The following is an 18,104-nucleotide window of genomic DNA, read 5'->3' on the forward strand; positions in this document are numbered from 1 at the left end:
ATCTTGACTGAGGTGGGATCTAAATTGATTAGTTATTTTCTTTCATTCTTAGAAGGAAAATTTTAAGATTTTCTGTGGCTTCCTTTTCATTATTTCCCTTAAGCTACCAATTAATTGCTGAGTATTTTGTAATAGGTTTTGCATAATAAACAACTATGAGTGGAATGTGATAGCGCATTCTGTAAATACCGAACCTCCTGTCATTTGTGTAATTCTGTACAGCTGGTAAAAAGTTTCTTTGCTGTTGTCATTATCTCATTTAATTCACACACAAGCATGGTGAGGTGGGTGGTTATTACTAATAACAATTTTCTTAGATTAAACAGACAGGAAATCACTTGCATATGAGCCGTGGAGCATCATTCTGGGGTCCAGAGAGAAGCCCTTTCCTTGTGGAGCACATTTTCCATCTGGGGGTAACTGAACAATAACTGTGTTTAAATGACCAGGCTCTGCCCTGCTGCTGGCTGCCTACTTCCTGAGTTCCAGCCAGAAAGCCCTCAGGACTAAGCTTCCGAGGCCTAATTTCTTACAGCTTCCCAAATCTAACTGTCAGATATTCAGAAGAAACATTGCCACCTGGTAGGGGCCTTTAACATCTGGGGTTGGTGAATTAGGACTCCACCCCAGATAAAATGGAGAGAAGCTCTACTAAGTCATCTGCAAACCCCACTACAATTTCTTTCTCTTTTTTTAAAAAGTTTTATTGAGGTGTAATTGATTGACAAGGTTGTGATAATTTCTGCTGTACAACAAAGTGATTCAGTCATACATATACACATATCCATTCTCTTTCAGCTTCTTTTCCCATGTAAATTATCACAGAATATTGGGTAGAGTTCCCTGAGCTATACAGCAGGTCCCTGTTGGACAATCATTCCATGTTCCTCAGTGTGCATTTGCCAATCCCAAACCCCCAGTCCATCCCTCCCACCCCCACCTGTCCCCTTTGGTAACCGTAAGTATCCTTTTTTTTTTTTTTGTCTTTTTAGGGCTTCACCTACAGCATATGGAGGTTCCCAGGCTAGGGGTCCAATTGGAGCTGTAGTCACTGGCCTACCCCACAGCCACAGCAACGCCAGATCCGAGTCTCATCTGTGACCTATACCACAGCTCATGGCAATGCCAGATCCTTGACCCACTAAGCGAGGCCAGGGACCGAACATGCAATCTCTTGGTTCCTAGCCGGATTCATTTCTGCTGCACCATGATGGTAACTCCATGTATCCTTTTTTTAAATATTCCACATATAAGTGATATCCTATGATGTTTGTATGTGGAGCTGAAGTTGTGATTTTTAGAGCCACCAGCAAACTTTCATCCTCATCAAAATATCTTCCTCATTAAACAGATGGATTCTTCAATAAATGAGGCTGTATTAACTGGTTAGGTATCTGGGAAAATTGTTAAATCACCATTTGAAAAAAGTCAATACTTCGAAATGATAAATGTGAAATTATGAAATAGTAAAAAAGAGCTAGGAAAAGATGTGATGAAAAGTGCATTATCCTCTGCAATGAGGGACCAGGGGTGGTGGGTCAACAGTCAGCCTACTTTGTCAGTGGGATCTGCGGGACAAGTGGGCTGTTGGTTTGACTTCCCCCAAATTGAAGATCCCTGGCCTGGCAACTTCCACATGCCATGGGCATGCCCCCCCCCCAAAAAAAACCAAAAAAAAAAAAAACCAAAAAAAAACCAAGAGTCTTTAAGTATGTCCTTTCCCTTGGGTTTCCAGAAAAAGTGAATGGAGAACATACATTTATTTCTAATTCCTGTTTAAAGCTCTATCAAAATGGTAGAAAATGCATGTATATATATTTTAAAAGAATCAAACTGTATCTTCCGGAAAACATCAAAGAATGAGATTGGTACACTATAATTTTATAGAAATTTTTGGAGTGTTTAAAAACAGATATAACTGTGAACACAGACAGACACACAGACACAGATACAGACACAGACACACATTCACAGACACACATAGCAACAGCACAACCACCATACCCAAGCATGGGATCAAAAAGCTGGAAAGAACTTAGTCAAAGCAATTACATTACATCGATGATTAGAAAGAGAAATAGTCAAAGCAATTACATTACATTGATGATTAATTAATTAACCTCCAATTAATTAATTGATTTTCGCATTTTCGTTGCCCTTTCTCCATTTGCAGAGCAATTAAGAGCAGCAGTATTTGCTCCCAATGAAGCTCTCCAAATTCTTTTCTAGAGACAGTAGGTGGTCTATTAAAGAGAAGCTCAACAGACAGTCCTGCAGCTGAAGGACGAAGCAGAGCAGAGCCTTCCATCTTTCACTCCTCCCCAACCAAAACAAAGAGAGAAGAACAACATGAACAGAAGGAGAGATGGCTATACTCAGAGATGGAATAATAACAATAGAAACAGTCTTCCTCAAAATAAAGCTGTCCAATCTGCGATTTGGGGAAGTCAAACTAACAGCCTACTTGTCCCTCATCTCCCTTTTGCAAAGTAGGCTGACTGTTGACCCACCACCCTGGTTCTTCATTGCAGAAGATAATGCACTTTTTAAGGAGGAGAAGCATTGCGCCGACAGACCTTACAACTGCCCTTGACGCCCATAGTAGCTGCTGGCGACAGTCTGTCTAGACAGTGGTGCCCAAACTTTACCTTGTATGAGACTCACCCAGGACCTTTTTGAAAATGGAGATCCTTGAACTCTGGTCCTGGGGATTGGGTGTCAGCAGGTTGGAAATAAAACCCAAGAAGGTGCTTTTTAACAAGCACGCAAGCTAATTCTGATGCAGGTGGTCAGTGTATGACGTTGCAGACCCATAAAAGACAAAAACACCCAACAAGTAAATAAATAACAGCAAAACACAGAATGAGAGGAATAACCAAAAAATCTATTTGGGATCGGGATTGACTTGAATTTGAGTGTTTTGATCATTATGATCCTGTTTTTCATTTATAAATGTGGATACTCGGAACAGTCCCCTCTCTTTCATTGATTTGAAGGATTGACAAGATGTTATTTGCAAAGAGATTTGGTGGGTAAGTCATTTCATCAACTTTGCAAAAAGGTTTTTTTCCCACTTCTCAATTTGAAAATAATCTTAACTAATTATTCCACATATACCTATAATATAAGCAATTATAATATCTTATAGCAAGACTAACAAATATTCTGATGTTATCACATACATTTGTGTAGCTATTTTAAAATTTTACCTAACATGCTAAAAACATGTAGTGTGACACACCAAAAGTGTGACACAACCAAAATGTCTCTGGTCATTACCACATGTCCCCTGGGGGAACAAAACTGTTCCTGGCTTAGAAATACTGCTGTAAAGCAAATTATTCTCAAGTTTTGGAAGGGGGCACAAAGACATGAAAAGAAAAATTGGCTGGAAAAGTGTTCATTTTTGTGAGGGTTAAGGAATATGAAACAAAATTCATAATAATACTATTCTACAAATAGGAGAACAGTCATTAATAAGTCCACAAATAACAAGTGCTGGAGGGGGTGTGGAGAAAAGGGAACCCTCCTGAACTGCTGGTGGGAATGTAAACTGGTACAGCCACTATGGAGAACAGTTTGGAGATACCTTAGAAATCTATACACAGAACTTCCATATGACCCTGCAATCCCACTCTTGGGCATATATCCAGACAAAAGTCTCCTTCAAAAAGACACATGCACCAGAATGTTCATTGCAGCACTATTCACAATAGCCAAGACATGGAAACAACCCAAATGCCCATCGACAGATGACTGGATTAGGAAGATGTGGTATATATACACAATGGAATACTACTCAGCCATAAAAAAAGAATGACATAATGCCATTTGCAGCAACATGGATGGAACTAGAGACTCTCATACTGAGTGAAATAAGTCAGAAAGAGAAAGACAAAGACCATATGATATCACTTATAACTGGAATCTAATATCCAGCACAAATGAACATCTCCACAGAAAAGAAAATCATGGACTTGGAGAATAGACTTCTGGCCGGCCCTGGGGGAGAGGGAGGGAGTGGGAGGGATTGGGAGCTTGGGGTAATCAGATACAATTTGGAATGGATTTACAAGGAGATCCTGCTAAGTAGCATTGAGAACTATGTCTAGATACTTACACTGCAACAGAATAAAGGGTGGGAAAAAAATGTATACATGTAAGTGTAACTTGGTACCCATGCTGCACAGCAGAAAAAAAATTATATATAAAACAAACAAACAAACAAAAAACAAATAGGATGATCAGTAGTGCCACATGATAAAACATCTGAACTTTGGGCAAATGACTCAGTGTCTATTTCCTCACCTATTAATATGGAAAACAATAATGCTGTCTCACAGGTTAATTGTAGAGTTTATTTTGTGTGAAGTGCTTAGAAGAGTAACTGCGATATGATAAAGCGTTAATAAATGCTATCTATCAGTATTACTGCTGTTACCATCATTTTCTTGCTTGCGTAGGGTAGTGTAGCAGGTAATAATTCTAAATAATTTAATCAAACTGAAAAATTTAAGTAATAATGACTATAGAGAGCTGTTTTGAAAAGAGTGCCAAACGAAAACAAAAACGAAACAAAAAACCCCAAATACCTCACTTAAATCTTGATAAAATAAGCAGAGAGTGAACTTTGGGTGATTATTTTGCAGGTGTATGTCGATGTGTGATGTGTAATTTAGACCTTGCTACTTTCAAAAATCACATGAAATTATTTATATGCATATTCATATTAAAACAATAAAAACAGACATAGGAATGAACACTTTCAGACTTAGAAATAAAAGCCATCTCTTTCTAGTGTTTTAGAGCTGGCCAGTTATTAATAATCTATAAGTTTTAAAAGCAAACCCAGTTTTCACCTTTGCACTCAAATGAAAGCTAATGGTGACAAGTCTCAAATCTTCATTGTCAAGAGGAGGTGAAGAAATGATTCTGTTTCCTCTATGGGTGGGAGTCATTCCTTCCCAATTGTATCAGATGCTGGGAGATCTTCCACTCAATGTCTGGCATCTTGATGATTATGCCTCTAAGAAAAAGAAAGGAAAATATTTTGTCTCAAACGAAGATGTTTATGCACACACAAAAAAACTGTTAAACAACAAAAAAAGCTGTTAACACTTTTTTTTTTTCTCTGCATCTGTACCCAAGGCATCTGGAGGTTCCCCAGCCAGGGATTGAACCCGTGCCACAGCAGCAACTCAAAGTGCTGCAGTGACAACACGGGATCATTAACCCGCTATGCCACAGAACTTCTTAATCGTCTTTTTAAAATGCCTAGATCCTGTCTACTGAAAAAAAATGCACAATGTAGGAGTTGTGAAATTCAGTTTTATTTGGGGCAAAATGACGACTATAGATTTGCAGACAGTATTTTAGATGGCCCTGAGAAACTACTCCAAAGAGGTAGGGGGAAAGGTCCGTGATAGCTATGATTTTACTGAAGGAGGAAGGTGCAGGCAATCAGATTTTGGTAGAGGCTTCTGTCGCTCAGGAGAGTAGATGTCACTATTAATGATTTTGGAGGAGAAACAAGAATTGAACTCAAAATCTTCTCCTGAAACTCTCTGCAGACCTGTTCTGCTAGTTTTTCCCTAGAGCACAGACTGTCTCATTCCTGATCACTACCGTGAACTCCTTTGAGCGGGTGTGAAAGTCAGCAACTGCAGAGGGCTCCTGATTTCGTCTTTATGGAGGTAGATGGCAAGGGCCTGTTTTTAATTGGTAACCTCAAACCCCAAACCATCCAAAAAATATTTGACCCAGAGATGCCTGCCGGAGTAGAATCTCTCTCTCCCTAACACCCACACACCCACTCACCCACTCACCCATGCTCACACCCACACCCACACTCACACCCAGTGGTTAGGAGAAAGGCAATCAGGGACATTTAGAGAGTTGTAAGGACTGTTGAGCATACAACTAGGGAGAGAGTACGCCTGGCATAGGAAACCTTTAACCATCCTGTCCAAGTATGTGGTGGCTGGTGGTCCGCCCCTGCCTGGACAGGAGCGAACTTTCGGATACTCCCCCAGGACCCGGGTGCTCCTGGAGACAGGGCGTTGGAACCTGGGAACGAGTGGAGAAAGGCAGAGACGGTGCGAGTGATGGGTGGCGGCAGCAACGCCCTGTACCTGTTGTCCCCTAGTCCCCTGGGCTGCGGGACAGAGTGACTCAGAGATGAAACGCGAGCACCTCCCCTCTCCTGCAGCCGCGCGGGGCGCGCACGGATCCACGTGGCGCAGAGACCGCGAGTCAAGGCCGGAAGTAGGGACCAAGGCTCCAGCCTCCGCGCGGCAAGACCAAACCCCAAGCGCAAGGGGCACCGGCTGTCCGGCCTCCCGGCATCCCCGGAGGGTGGTCTAGGGCCGACCCTGAGCTCCTCTCCTCAAGTTTGCCTCGCACCGGCCAAGTTACGAGTGTGGAGCTTGCCCCAGGCTCCAGGAAGAGTGTTCCGGCTCCTTGCTGGTCCGAGTATGGCCCGGTCGGGGGCCTCACTTCACCTCTGGGGGTGGGTGCTGCTCGGTGGCTGCCTCCTCGCGGGAGCCCAGGTAAGAGCCCGTTCCCCGCGGCACCTGCTTCCTGGAGCCTGCAGCCGGGGACCTTGGACTCAGGGCGACCCAGACCAAGTCGTGGACGGGCGCTGAAGCTAATATATCCACGCACTAACACACAGAGACAGACACACAGAAGTGCACTCAGCAAGGTTTCACAGGCATTTAGGGGAGCTGCACACTGAATGATGTCCTGGAGTGGGCACTATTCCGACCAGCCTTCTGGCATCTGCAAGAGGGTATTTACAAACTACGGGGATCAGGAGGGTGAGGCTGGGAGGTGAAGAACTTTTCTTGCTCTTAAACTCCTTGATCCTGGTTTAATTAATCCAGACTATTTTTGTCTGCTGGCAATTTACTGTCACTTTTGTGAACTTAAATGCCTAGGATTGTTTGAGGCCACTGTCTGAAAGAATAACTGGCTTTCCCTGATGCAGAATCACTATCATTAAAACGAGGGGACTAGATAGAAAAAATATGTAACTTGCTAAAGCTGAGTTAATGTTTAGAATTTAGTGGAGGTTGTCATTTTTCATACTGTTAATATCGTTTAGAGATTTTCTGGGTGGGTGATATTTCACAGTTGTACCTCTCTAATGTGAAAGTCACAGTTCATTCTCACCTTTATTTTTTTTTTTTGCGTCAAATGTAGGATTTACACTCAGTGTTTCAGATGAGCTAGAAAGAGAGGTGTGTTTGTGTTGAGTGTAATGCGGTTTGAGCACTTACTTTGAATCAACGTTAATTCTCTCTTCTGTTCGGAAGGGGGCGCACTTTGACCGTCAAATAAAGCCCTAAGGTGGTTTTTGTTTTTGTTTTGTTTTGTTTTGTTTTTTTTTTTAATTCTTTCCCTGTGAGAAAACGAAGGCATTCATTTATGTACTGATACTGTCTAAACTTAATACTATGGTCTTGGCTTTCAGATGGCCAGGTTAAATTTCAGTTATTCTAAAATTGCATTTTTTTTTTTTTTAAACTACATAGCTACATATGTTAAATGAAATGTGTGCCCTGCTAAATACTGGGCTTTATCTAATATGACGAGGCTATTTCCTGTAAACGTAATTGTTAAAGAAACAAACGATGTTTGTTATACATTGTTAATTAAAATTGTCAAGGAATGCTCAAAAGTAGGATATGCTCAAACCTAAAAAATTTCACCAAAGTAACAGAAGGAATATCAATGAATGGAAAACCCTAAGAATCTGGTGACGGTTATGGAGCTCTGGTGATTTCTAATGTATTTCCTGCATTTCTGTCTCATAAGATATTTGGATAATGTGCTGGAAAACACCACTTCCTTGTATAAGGGGCAAATGAACTCTAACCATTTATTTATTCAGTGTCCTAAATTACTTTTTCTAAGGAAATGGACAGACATTGTTTAGTACAGCATAGAAAAAATCATTATGATATTATGAGCAGAATATTTCGTTTTAGCTTTCAAGAAGATAATCAGGACATTAAACACTTTTTCTATCATTTAAAACCGAGGTTTCTTAACATTTGGGGCCATATAATCCGTTGTTGTGGGGGCTGTCTCGTACATTGTAGAACATTTAGCAGCCTCCCTGTCCTCTTCCCACTAGACGCCAGTAGCAGCCTCCTCCCCCCCCGCCTGATTGTGACAACCACAATATCTCTGGGTGTTGCCAGTTGTCCCTTGGGAGGCAGAAGTGCCTCAGACCCTGTGTTAAATTGATTTCCTTTTGTGTTTGTAGATTAACTGTGTAAAAGAACAGTTGGTGATAATATATTACATTTTGGCACTTTAAACAAAACCTGAAGCTTACATTAACGTGATTTAAGTTGACACCTTCTTTGATCTACCATTTTTTTTCATTCCCAGCTAAGACATATATTAAAAAAACTTAATATATTGATAGAACAACAAAGGAAACTCATCGAAGCAGAGTTAGCTTGTGTAGAATAAATGTTTACTATCTGACAAACATTGAATCACTTCACAAAATAGATGGCATAAGCGTGTGCTTGTCAATTGTTTTAAATAACTCTGGGTTTTCGGTTGGTAAAATGCCTTTGCCTCAGTGTACAGTTTAGAAGCCATGAGTTCATGCATGAGGTGTCCTTGCAGAGCCCAGCAATGCATTTCCTAAAATCAGATTTTCACATGGTAATGAGGACAACTATATAAATATATGTAGTTTTTCTTTACTGTCAGTGGGTCCTCCTGGAAACAGGCTGAGATGGAAGTAGAGGCACAGTAGGTTTATTGGAGCGCAATGCCTGAGAAAGATAATAGGATGAGTGAGGAAGCAGGGTTGGACAGAGAGCCTCAGCCTGGGATGCAAATCTGACAAGTCTTGGTCAACCCCACAGAGCGCTGTGGGGCAAGGTTGCCCATCCCAGGAGTCGCATGTGATAAATAGCGAGGTCCTAGTACTCCTGCTGTGGTCAGTCATTGGCTGGAGTTGTTTATATGATTACTGACTTGGATCCAAAGTTCAGACAGATGCTTGAAAGCACTGCAGCTGGAGGCTATCAGCCAATTGCATTCCTTTCGGACAGATGGCTGGTTCTTTCTAGAAGGACTGCCTCAGTGATGCACCTCCATGGCTGTTGCCTCCCTTACAAAATTCTCAAGGAACAGCATTGGTCAGCAATGGGCTGACCACAGGTGATGCAGTCACCATCTCCAGGCTGCAGGGCTGCAGATCATTTTGGCCATCAGACAACTAGCACTAGGAATGAGTTCGAATCCATCACCACAGCTGGAAAAAATTCCCACGAGCTCCTAACACAAAGAGTGAAAATACCTTAGTTTCATAGGGTGCCAGGTGTGAGTAGGTACCAACGTGGGGCTGGTTTTGTTTTCCAGTTCTTACTTGTTTTTGTTTGAGTGGAATCCCACCACTGCCATGGACATTCTGGTGCAGGGGAAGGAGCAGTGGCTTGGGAAACTGGAAAGCTGTGTTCGAATCCCTCCTCTGTTAACATGCAAGCTCCTTGGGCATGAAACTTGATCTCTCTATTCTTCAGGTCTGCAGTGAGGAGGATGGGCTTTACTGAGCTTCCACTGTGAAGATTCAGGGCATCCTGGAAAGTCTGAAATCTCTTCCTGTGTGGGAAGACTGTGATGATCAGTGAATGACATTATTTACTTGCCACATACCAAATACGGTGCCAGGCGCTTTAATCTATTATTACCTCATTTAATTCTCCCAGTGACTTTATAAGCCAGGGCAAGTATAATTGTTCACACTTTATAAATGAAAAAAATGGGACTAAGAGACGTTAGGTGATACTCCCATTCCAGCGAACAAGTAGAGTAGCCATGATTCACTCTAGGGCTTCTGCTCTGGAACCCACCCCTCAGATTGGTGCCCTCCTCATGGAAATCAGTCAGGCACTGCTTAGCTAGATTATGTAAACACACCCTCTCTTTCTTGGCAATGTCCATTCCTGGGTATATTTCCCAAGGAATTTCTCACACTAGTCCATAGTGGTTATGGCACTAATTCTGTGGTGTTAGAGAGTTGGGGACAGTCTGGGTTTTCAGTGGAGTATTAAAATGAGGTCTTTCAAACAGGCTAAGATAGGGCGGAGAAACAGTGAGATATAATACCATTTATAAACATTAAGATAAATGCACCTAAAACAGCAATATATGCTGTATAACTATATTCAGGTAACATGTTATATGTATTTCATATAAATGGTTGCATATGGGAAAGTTGAGAAGTAGGAATGGGATATAGAGGTAAAAGGAGATAGGTAATAAATAGTTTAAAAAAAAACCCTATTCTTTGTGTCTCAGTCTTGTGTGCTAACTGGGAATCATGGTGATGATGAAATTACCAACAAGTCCTTAGTGGTAGACTTAAAATGAAGACATAACTGGGTCACAGGCAGCTTCTCCAAGATGGTAAGCCAGGGGCATACCTTTAGCAAAATCAAACTGGAACTTGACTGCTAATTATCTCTATATTGTGCTTATTTCCATAAGCACTGTTTTTGTCAACGGTCCGATGGTTGGTTTATTCTTCTTTCCTGTTGACAGCCAGGACTTTTTCTATGAGTCTTCTAGTTATAGGGAGGCCTTGCATCCCTGAGGAGTGGCCTTCCTGTTGGCCGCACTAATTCTGGCGGGTAATTCTTCAGCCCCAGGAACCTCAAAGCAGCAAGCTGGCCAGACCCAGATGTGGCTTTTTCTTGGTAGTGTATGAAGAGTAGGTCTCATTTCCTCAGAGCTTCCTCAATTCTTTGTGAATATAAGTAGAACATTTTCAACTACCCATGCATTCCATTTATTTTCCTGTCTTGAGCATCAACTGGTTTTGTCATCTGCTAGAATCCATCTCCTTTCTTTCTCCCCTGTTTAGTTTTTACGTTTCTTTAACTATTTGAACAGCCATGTGACTTTAGGCAACTTATTTCTCCTGTTGAAACTCCATTTCCCCCATTCTAAAATGGGGACAATGATGGCATTTGTCTCATAGAGTGTGAGAGTATTACATTTAAAAACATACCAACAAAAGCCTTAAGATATATGATAATGAAAATGGCTTTTTCTTATATTTGTAAATAGTTTTTTTTTAGTGGAATGGTTATAAGGTTGATATTATTTCTTTTCTTTTTTTTTTTTTGTCTTTTTTTTTTTTGCTATTTCTTGGGCCGCTCCCACGGCATATGGAGGTTCCCAGGCTAGGTGTCTGATCGGAGCTGTAGCCACTGGCCTACGCCAGAGCCACAGCAACGCAGGATCCGAGCCTCGTCTGCAACCTACACCACAGCTCATGGCAAGGCCGGATCGTTAACCCACTGAGCAAGGGCAGGGACCGAACCCGCAACCTCATGGTTCCTAGTCGGATTCATTAACCACTGCGCCACGACGGGAACTCCTGATATTATTTCTAAACACGACTAGGGGGCCTGAAGGCTTTTAAAAGGGGTATGAGTGAGTGTGTGTGTGTGTGTGTGTGTGTGTGTGTGAATTCTGCAAGGCCATTCCTTCCATTCCTTATGGTTTCTTCTTCATAACACAAATCCATTCTGATAGCAGCTGGACATTTTACACATAGTGCTGACAGATGTTATAGTTTGACATTTATTAATGTGAGTGATTAGTTAATATCTATCTCCTCCTTTGAAGAAGTCATTCTGAAGACAGTGTAGCTAATCAGAATGGTGTGTTCTGATAATCACTGGTGTGTCCTTGTAGAAAGGGAGATGGAAGGAAGCAGATGGATTCCAGAGATAGAAGGTACATCAACTGAAGGAAGAGTGGGTTGGGGCAGGTCTCATCGATGACTTAGATTTTTAGATAAGCTGAGTTGGTGGATCCTGTGAGATATTTAGCAGATGGTTGGATATTGGATTATGGAGCTTAAGAAAAGCTCTGGATTTGGTATCATCACTTTTTAAATAGAGAGTACTTGAAGCCATGTGTATGAATGATATTCTTAGTGAGAGTGTCGTGGAATTAATACCTGGTTAGAAAAAGGGTAGGTAGATTGATTTTCTATAAGAGTACCCCTAAATTGTAAATTCACAGGGGGAAGGGACTAATAAGCAATTTGGAACCCCCTCTGACAACTAGCACAGGACCTTTGGGTGGTAAGTAAGTTCTCCAGAAGTGTTTGACTAAGGTAATTCATATTTCTTCCATTCTAAGAAAACCCATTCTCTTTGTTTTTTTTAAATTACCTATCACAAGATTAATTATTTTTAATTACTTAATAGATTTTATTACATGTATAGGTGTATAACAATCATCACAACCAAATTTTACAGCATTTCCATCCCAAACCCTCAGTGCATTCCCCCCACCCCCTGCCAACCTGTCTCATCTGGAAACCATAAGTTTTTCAAAGTCTGTGAGTCAGTATCTGTTCTGCAAAGAAGTTCATTGTGTCCTTTTTTTAGATTCCACATGTCAGCGGTAGCATTTGATGTTGGTGTCTCATTGTCTGACTGACTTAACTTAGCGTGATAATTTCAAGGTCCATCCATGTTGCTGTAAATGCTGTTATTTCTTTCCTTTTAAAGGCTGAGTAATGTTCCATTGTGTATATGTACCACATTTTCTTTATCCACTCCTCTGTCAATGGACATTTAGGTTGTTTCCATGTCTTGGCTGAGAAAACCCATCCTCTGATTCCACTTGGAACACAAGCCTCTAGTTGTTTACTCCCGTTTTAATTTTTAAAATGTCATTCTATTTTATGGTGCAGAGGTGGCTGACCTGGGTACAAAAGATGCAGGGGGAGCCTACATCTAGTCACCAAAGATGGGGAGAAGAGAGCTGCTGATAAAGAATGTCTCAACGAGAGACCTGGGGATTTTCAGAGCACTTCTGTCTTAGTAACTGCTCGTTAGCAGGCTAAATGTTAAGCTTATCAGTTAGTCCATTGGCTGATAGAATTTTATAGACTCTCAAAGAAAGGAAATCATAGCTTTCTGGAGGAAGTGGGAACTATTCAGAATGGTCAAGATTATGGATTTCGTGATCAGAAGTAAATTTGGAATCTGTTTCTTATTCTCATGCTGCTACTTATCTCAGAAACTCAGTTTCTTCAATTTTTTTTTTTTTTTTTTTTTTTTTTTTTTTTGGTGTGCGTATTGCATGAAAACCTGAAGAGAAATATTTAGTTTAGTGCCTGTCACGGGGTTTGCTCACTCTGTGAGCTATCAATGTTGTCATCAGCATTATCACTACCATATTTTCTGTTACGTTTTAAATTGGTTATTGCTCATATAGAGAATCTCTGTTATTTTTATTTATTGATTCATATGTACAAAATTTATTCCTGAATAGTAACAATTTTTTCCAATATCGGCATGTTATTTCTTTTTATCTTTTGTTTTATCATATTACGTTAGCTAGAAATTCCATATAACATTGAATGGTAATAGTAACTATTGTGGGCGTCTTCTCTTGCTTATTATTTCAATGGGACGCCTCTCAAGATTTATCATAAAAAATAAAGATTTATCATTAGGTATGATATTTTCTTTAGATTTTTAATAAAAGTAACGTCATTGCCAATTTTAAGTTGTTAAATGTAAGGCTAACATAGAAGTTTTGAATGACAACATATATAATTTATAAATATGTATTTGTAACCACAATTTATTTATTTATTTTAAAATTTTATTGGCGTACAGTTGACTTACAATGTTGTATTCATTTCAGGTGTGCAGCAAAGTGAATCAGTTATATGTATGTATCTCCATTCTTTTTTCCCATATAGGTTATTGCCAACCATTGAACATATTTTCCTGTGATATACAGTAGGTTCTTGTTAATCATCTGTTTTATACTGTAGTGTGTATATGTTTTTCCTACCCTCTCAGTTCCTCCCTCCCCTTAATAGTTTCACATTATAGGAACCCTAAGATTGGTTTTGAAACATGAGTTTGTTTCTATTTTATAAATAAGTTCTTTTGTATCATTTTTATTAGAGTCTACATATAAGTGCTTGCACATGATATCTGTCTTTGACTTACTTCACACTGTGTAATAATCTCTAAAATCTATCTGTGTTGCTGCAAATGGCATTATTTAATTCTTTTTTATGGCTGAATAATATTCCTTCGTGTATATGTACCACATTTTCTTTATCCATTCCTCTGTTGATGGACATTTAGGTTGCTTCCATGTCTTGGCTATTGTAAACAGTGCTGCAGTGAATCTTGAGGTGTATGTATCTTTTTATAGTTTTTATTTTAAAGTCACAGATGATACATTATTTCTTTAAAGAATGTCAGATTAATTGTGCTGAGCTCCTGGCACAGATATTTAACTACTTGAGGGCAGAAACTACTTCTTAATCATTTTTCTACAGTGACTGGTACCCAGTAGATGCTCATTAAATATTGGTGTTTGCATGATTATAGGTAGAAGGGCTATTATATACTGCTGCTTGAATTAGCAACTAAGTCAAATACTCTTGTTATTATAAGATACAGATTGATAAGTTAAATGTTGTTTAATACTAATCTTGCCATATATTTATATGAGATGATTGGACAGACTTATATGTGTAATTAAGGTAATTAACATAAACAGCTTCTCTTTTATGAAAGGACTTACACCAAATTGCAAACTGGCTGAAATTTCCTAAATGAGAATAGTTTATACTGCTTATCACATTCTTTACTTATGTAATGAGGTTAGCTCTCTTTTCTATAATAAAAAGCTTTTCCAGTTATTTATTTTTAAATACATTTTTTTCCCTGACAGCAGCAATTGTATTTAACAATTCATTTAAGCCAATTTTGTGGGCATGAGATGTGCTTAAGTTTGAATGTTTTTTCTACTTACATCACAAGAAAATCTGCCTTTAGGAAGGTACTCATGCATATAATGAGTACCAGGATGGAACGTCTCTCAACATATATTCTGGTATCTTCTATCTTAGATGAATAAAGTCTATAAGACACACTTTGGTAGTTATATAAATAAAACTGAAGCACAATTTCATGTTGATTAATTGAGCTTGGAGATATCTAAAAACTGGAAGAAATATTGAGTAGATATGTGGGGTTTTCTTGCAGCCTCATAAATGCTTTTCCAAATCAATCCAAAAGACATAGCGTACTTCTGTTTCCCACCGAGTGGTAATTATATATTAGAAACAACACCTTGTTTGGATCTGTTGCATTTCTTAACGCTCATGGTAATAGCGTAGTCTGAGTGCCATGCTGTACCTCCAGACCTACCTCCCAGGCAAGATCCATGGCCTGGATTTCTTTTCTGTCTACATTTTGTCATAGAGTCTTGTCCTTGGAAGGACTCCACGAATACTGTTAAAATAGGGATGTTCAACACTCTTGACTGCTAAACCAGCACAACCAGAGTAGAATGAGTAGATGACTGCCTGAAGGCTTCTCTGTGAATTTAAGGAGGTGCCCCCCTCGCAACCCCCCAATAAAAATTCTCTTTCCTTAGGTCTTTTTCTTTCTTTTCTTTTTATGGCTGCATGTGCTGCATATGGAAGTTTCTGGGCTAGGGGTAGAATTGGAGCTGGAGCTGGGGCCTATGCCACAGCCACAGCCACACCAGATCCCAGCTGCATTTGTGACCTACACTGCAGCTTGCAGCAATGTCAGATCCTTAACCTATTGAATGAGGCCAGGGATTGAATCCCCATCCTTATGGAGACTACCTTGGGTCTTTAATAACCTTCTGGCCCACAATGAGAACTCCTCCCTAGGTCTTCTCCTTTCTAATTTGATAAAATTGCATTGGACTACTAAGTATTATGTTTATCATGTAGGCTCTGAAACTGATTAATAGAGGCTCTGTCCTCCAAGGAGCTTTTACTCTTGAGCAGGAGACAAGGTTGCCAGTAATACAAAAAGTTGCTCTTTGCCTCTCCTCTTGAGTTCTACCTCCCCTCCCTGCAGGATCTGTTCCTTTTCCTTCTTCCTTCCCTTTCTTTCTCTCTCCTTTCTTTCTTTCTCTCTTTCTTTCTTTCTTTCTTCCTTTCTTTCTTTCTTTCTTTCTCTCTCTCTCTCTCTCTCTCTCTCTCTCTCTCTCTCTCTCTCTCTTTCTCTCTCTCTCTCTCTCTTTCTTTCTTCTTTCTTTCTCTCTCTCTCTCTCTCTCTCTCTTTCTTTCTTTTTGGCTGCACCCATGGCATATGGAAGTTCCCGGGCTAGGGGTCCAATTGGAACTACAGCTACCAGACTGCACCACAGCCACCATAAAGTGGGATCTGGATCTGAGCAACACCGGATCCTTAACCCACTGAGTGGGGCCAGGGATCAAACCTGTAGTATCCTCATGGATACTAGTCAGGTTCCTTACCAGTGAACCACAATGGGAACTCCCATTTTTCCTTCTCTTTATTGTAGCCAAATGTTTCTGATTTCAGCATTTTGTTTCTTCCTTTTTCTTTACTAAGTTTAGTTTGGTTGAATATATTTAGAATGTGATAAATGTATAGGCTTAGTGATGATAGTGGTAATAATAAACATTTATACAGTGTTCATTATATAAAGGCACTTAATTAGGCTTTGTCCATGCATTACTTTTTTTTTTAATCCTCACAACAATCTTACGATGTTGCCTCTCCAACATCAATTCTATTTTTCACCAATTTTGTGGCAAACAAGGACTTGTAGTAGAGTAAGGATACCCTGTGGGGAAAATAAATGCAAAATTGAAAATCCCTGCTCTTGTGAATTTTACATTCTCTCACTCTCCTGAAGCCTGATCTACCTGTGGATTCAGATGCATGTGCCAAGAAATTTCCTTATGCTGTCTAGTTACACATAAGGTTTGTGCTTTAATTATATAGATATGGGAAACAAAGAAACACATTACCTCTTGAACATCTTATTAAAGTTTCAGCTATATGAGCTGAGTGAATTCTAGAGATTGGCTGTTGAACACTATGTTTGGCAATACAGTATTGTGCACCTCAAATTTGTTACAAGGGTAGATCTCATGTTAATTATTCTTTATATAACTCCCCTCCCCAAACTCGGAGTTCCTGTTGTGGCTCAGTGGTAACAGACCCAACTAGTATACAAGAGGATGCAGGTTCCATCCCTGACCTTGCTCAGTTGGTCAAGGATCTAGCATTGCTGTGAGCTGTGGTATAGGTTGCAGATGTGGCTTGAATCCGGCATTGCTGTAGCTATGGCGTAGGCCAGCAGCTGTGGCTACAAAGCAACCCTTAGCCTGGGAACCTCCTTATGCTGCATGTGTAGCCATAAAAAAAAGCAAAAAACAAACAAACAAAAAAAAACAAAAATCCCCAAAAAACCTAAAAACCCAAAACCAAAAACCCGCAAACTAACAAAATGGTTACAAGGACACTTTGGGAGACGCTGGCTCTGTTTTGATTGTGGTCATCAATTGTGGTACTATGAGGGTTTGCATGGTCCAAGCTCATCAAATTGCATACATTAAATATGTGCACCTTTTAATATCAATTATACCTCAAAAAACTTTATTTAAAAAATAGAGTACTTTATCTAACTTAAAAAAAAACCCTTAGCCTTATTCATGGCCATTCCATTCAGCAAGTACTTTGAGGGCCTCTCATGAACCAGGCAATATGATAGTCACTGGAAATATGAAATATGTGCCCATGTTTTCATGCATATCATATTCAGCCTTTTAATAAATGTGTCTAAATTGGACTTAATGTTTAATACAGCTGTTGAATGATGATGGTTCCTTTGGGAGAGGAAACAAACTTGACAAGACACCTGATTGTTGAATTGCAGCCTGTTGTGGCTCTACCTCTAGGCTCTCCAAAGTTTGTGTCCCAAATTACACTGATCTCTTACAATCTTGTCAAATATAGCCACAGCAACTGCGACATCTGAGCTGCATCTGTGATCTACAACACAGTTCATGGCAACACTAGAGCCTTAACCCACTGAGTGAGGCCAGGGATCAAGCCTGAGTCCTCATGGATACCAGTTGAGTTCATTTCCATTGAGCCACAATGGGAACTCCTGGAGCGTATACCCTTTGACCAATATCTCCTCATTTCCCCCATCTTGAAGCCCCTGGTAACCACCATCCTAATCTCTGGTTCTAAGAGTTTTACTTTTTTAGATCCACTTATAAG

The 18,104-nt window shown here is 40.0% G+C and overlaps 1 protein-coding gene across 1 annotated transcript in view; it reads left to right on the forward strand.

The window, feature by feature from the left end:
• Positions 6,157–18,104, forward strand: part of PTH2R (parathyroid hormone 2 receptor) — an 88,813-nt gene continuing 76,865 nt past the window's right edge. The window contains exon 1 of the mRNA XM_005672143.3: positions 6,157–6,548. Within this exon, the coding sequence (XP_005672200.3) occupies positions 6,474–6,548 (75 nt within the window). The 5' untranslated portion in view covers positions 6,157–6,473. The remainder of the gene's footprint in view (positions 6,549–18,104) is intronic.

Source organism: Sus scrofa, chromosome 15, assembly GCF_000003025.6.
Source record: "Sus scrofa isolate TJ Tabasco breed Duroc chromosome 15, Sscrofa11.1, whole genome shotgun sequence".
Lineage (NCBI taxonomy): Eukaryota > Metazoa > Chordata > Mammalia > Artiodactyla > Suidae > Sus > Sus scrofa.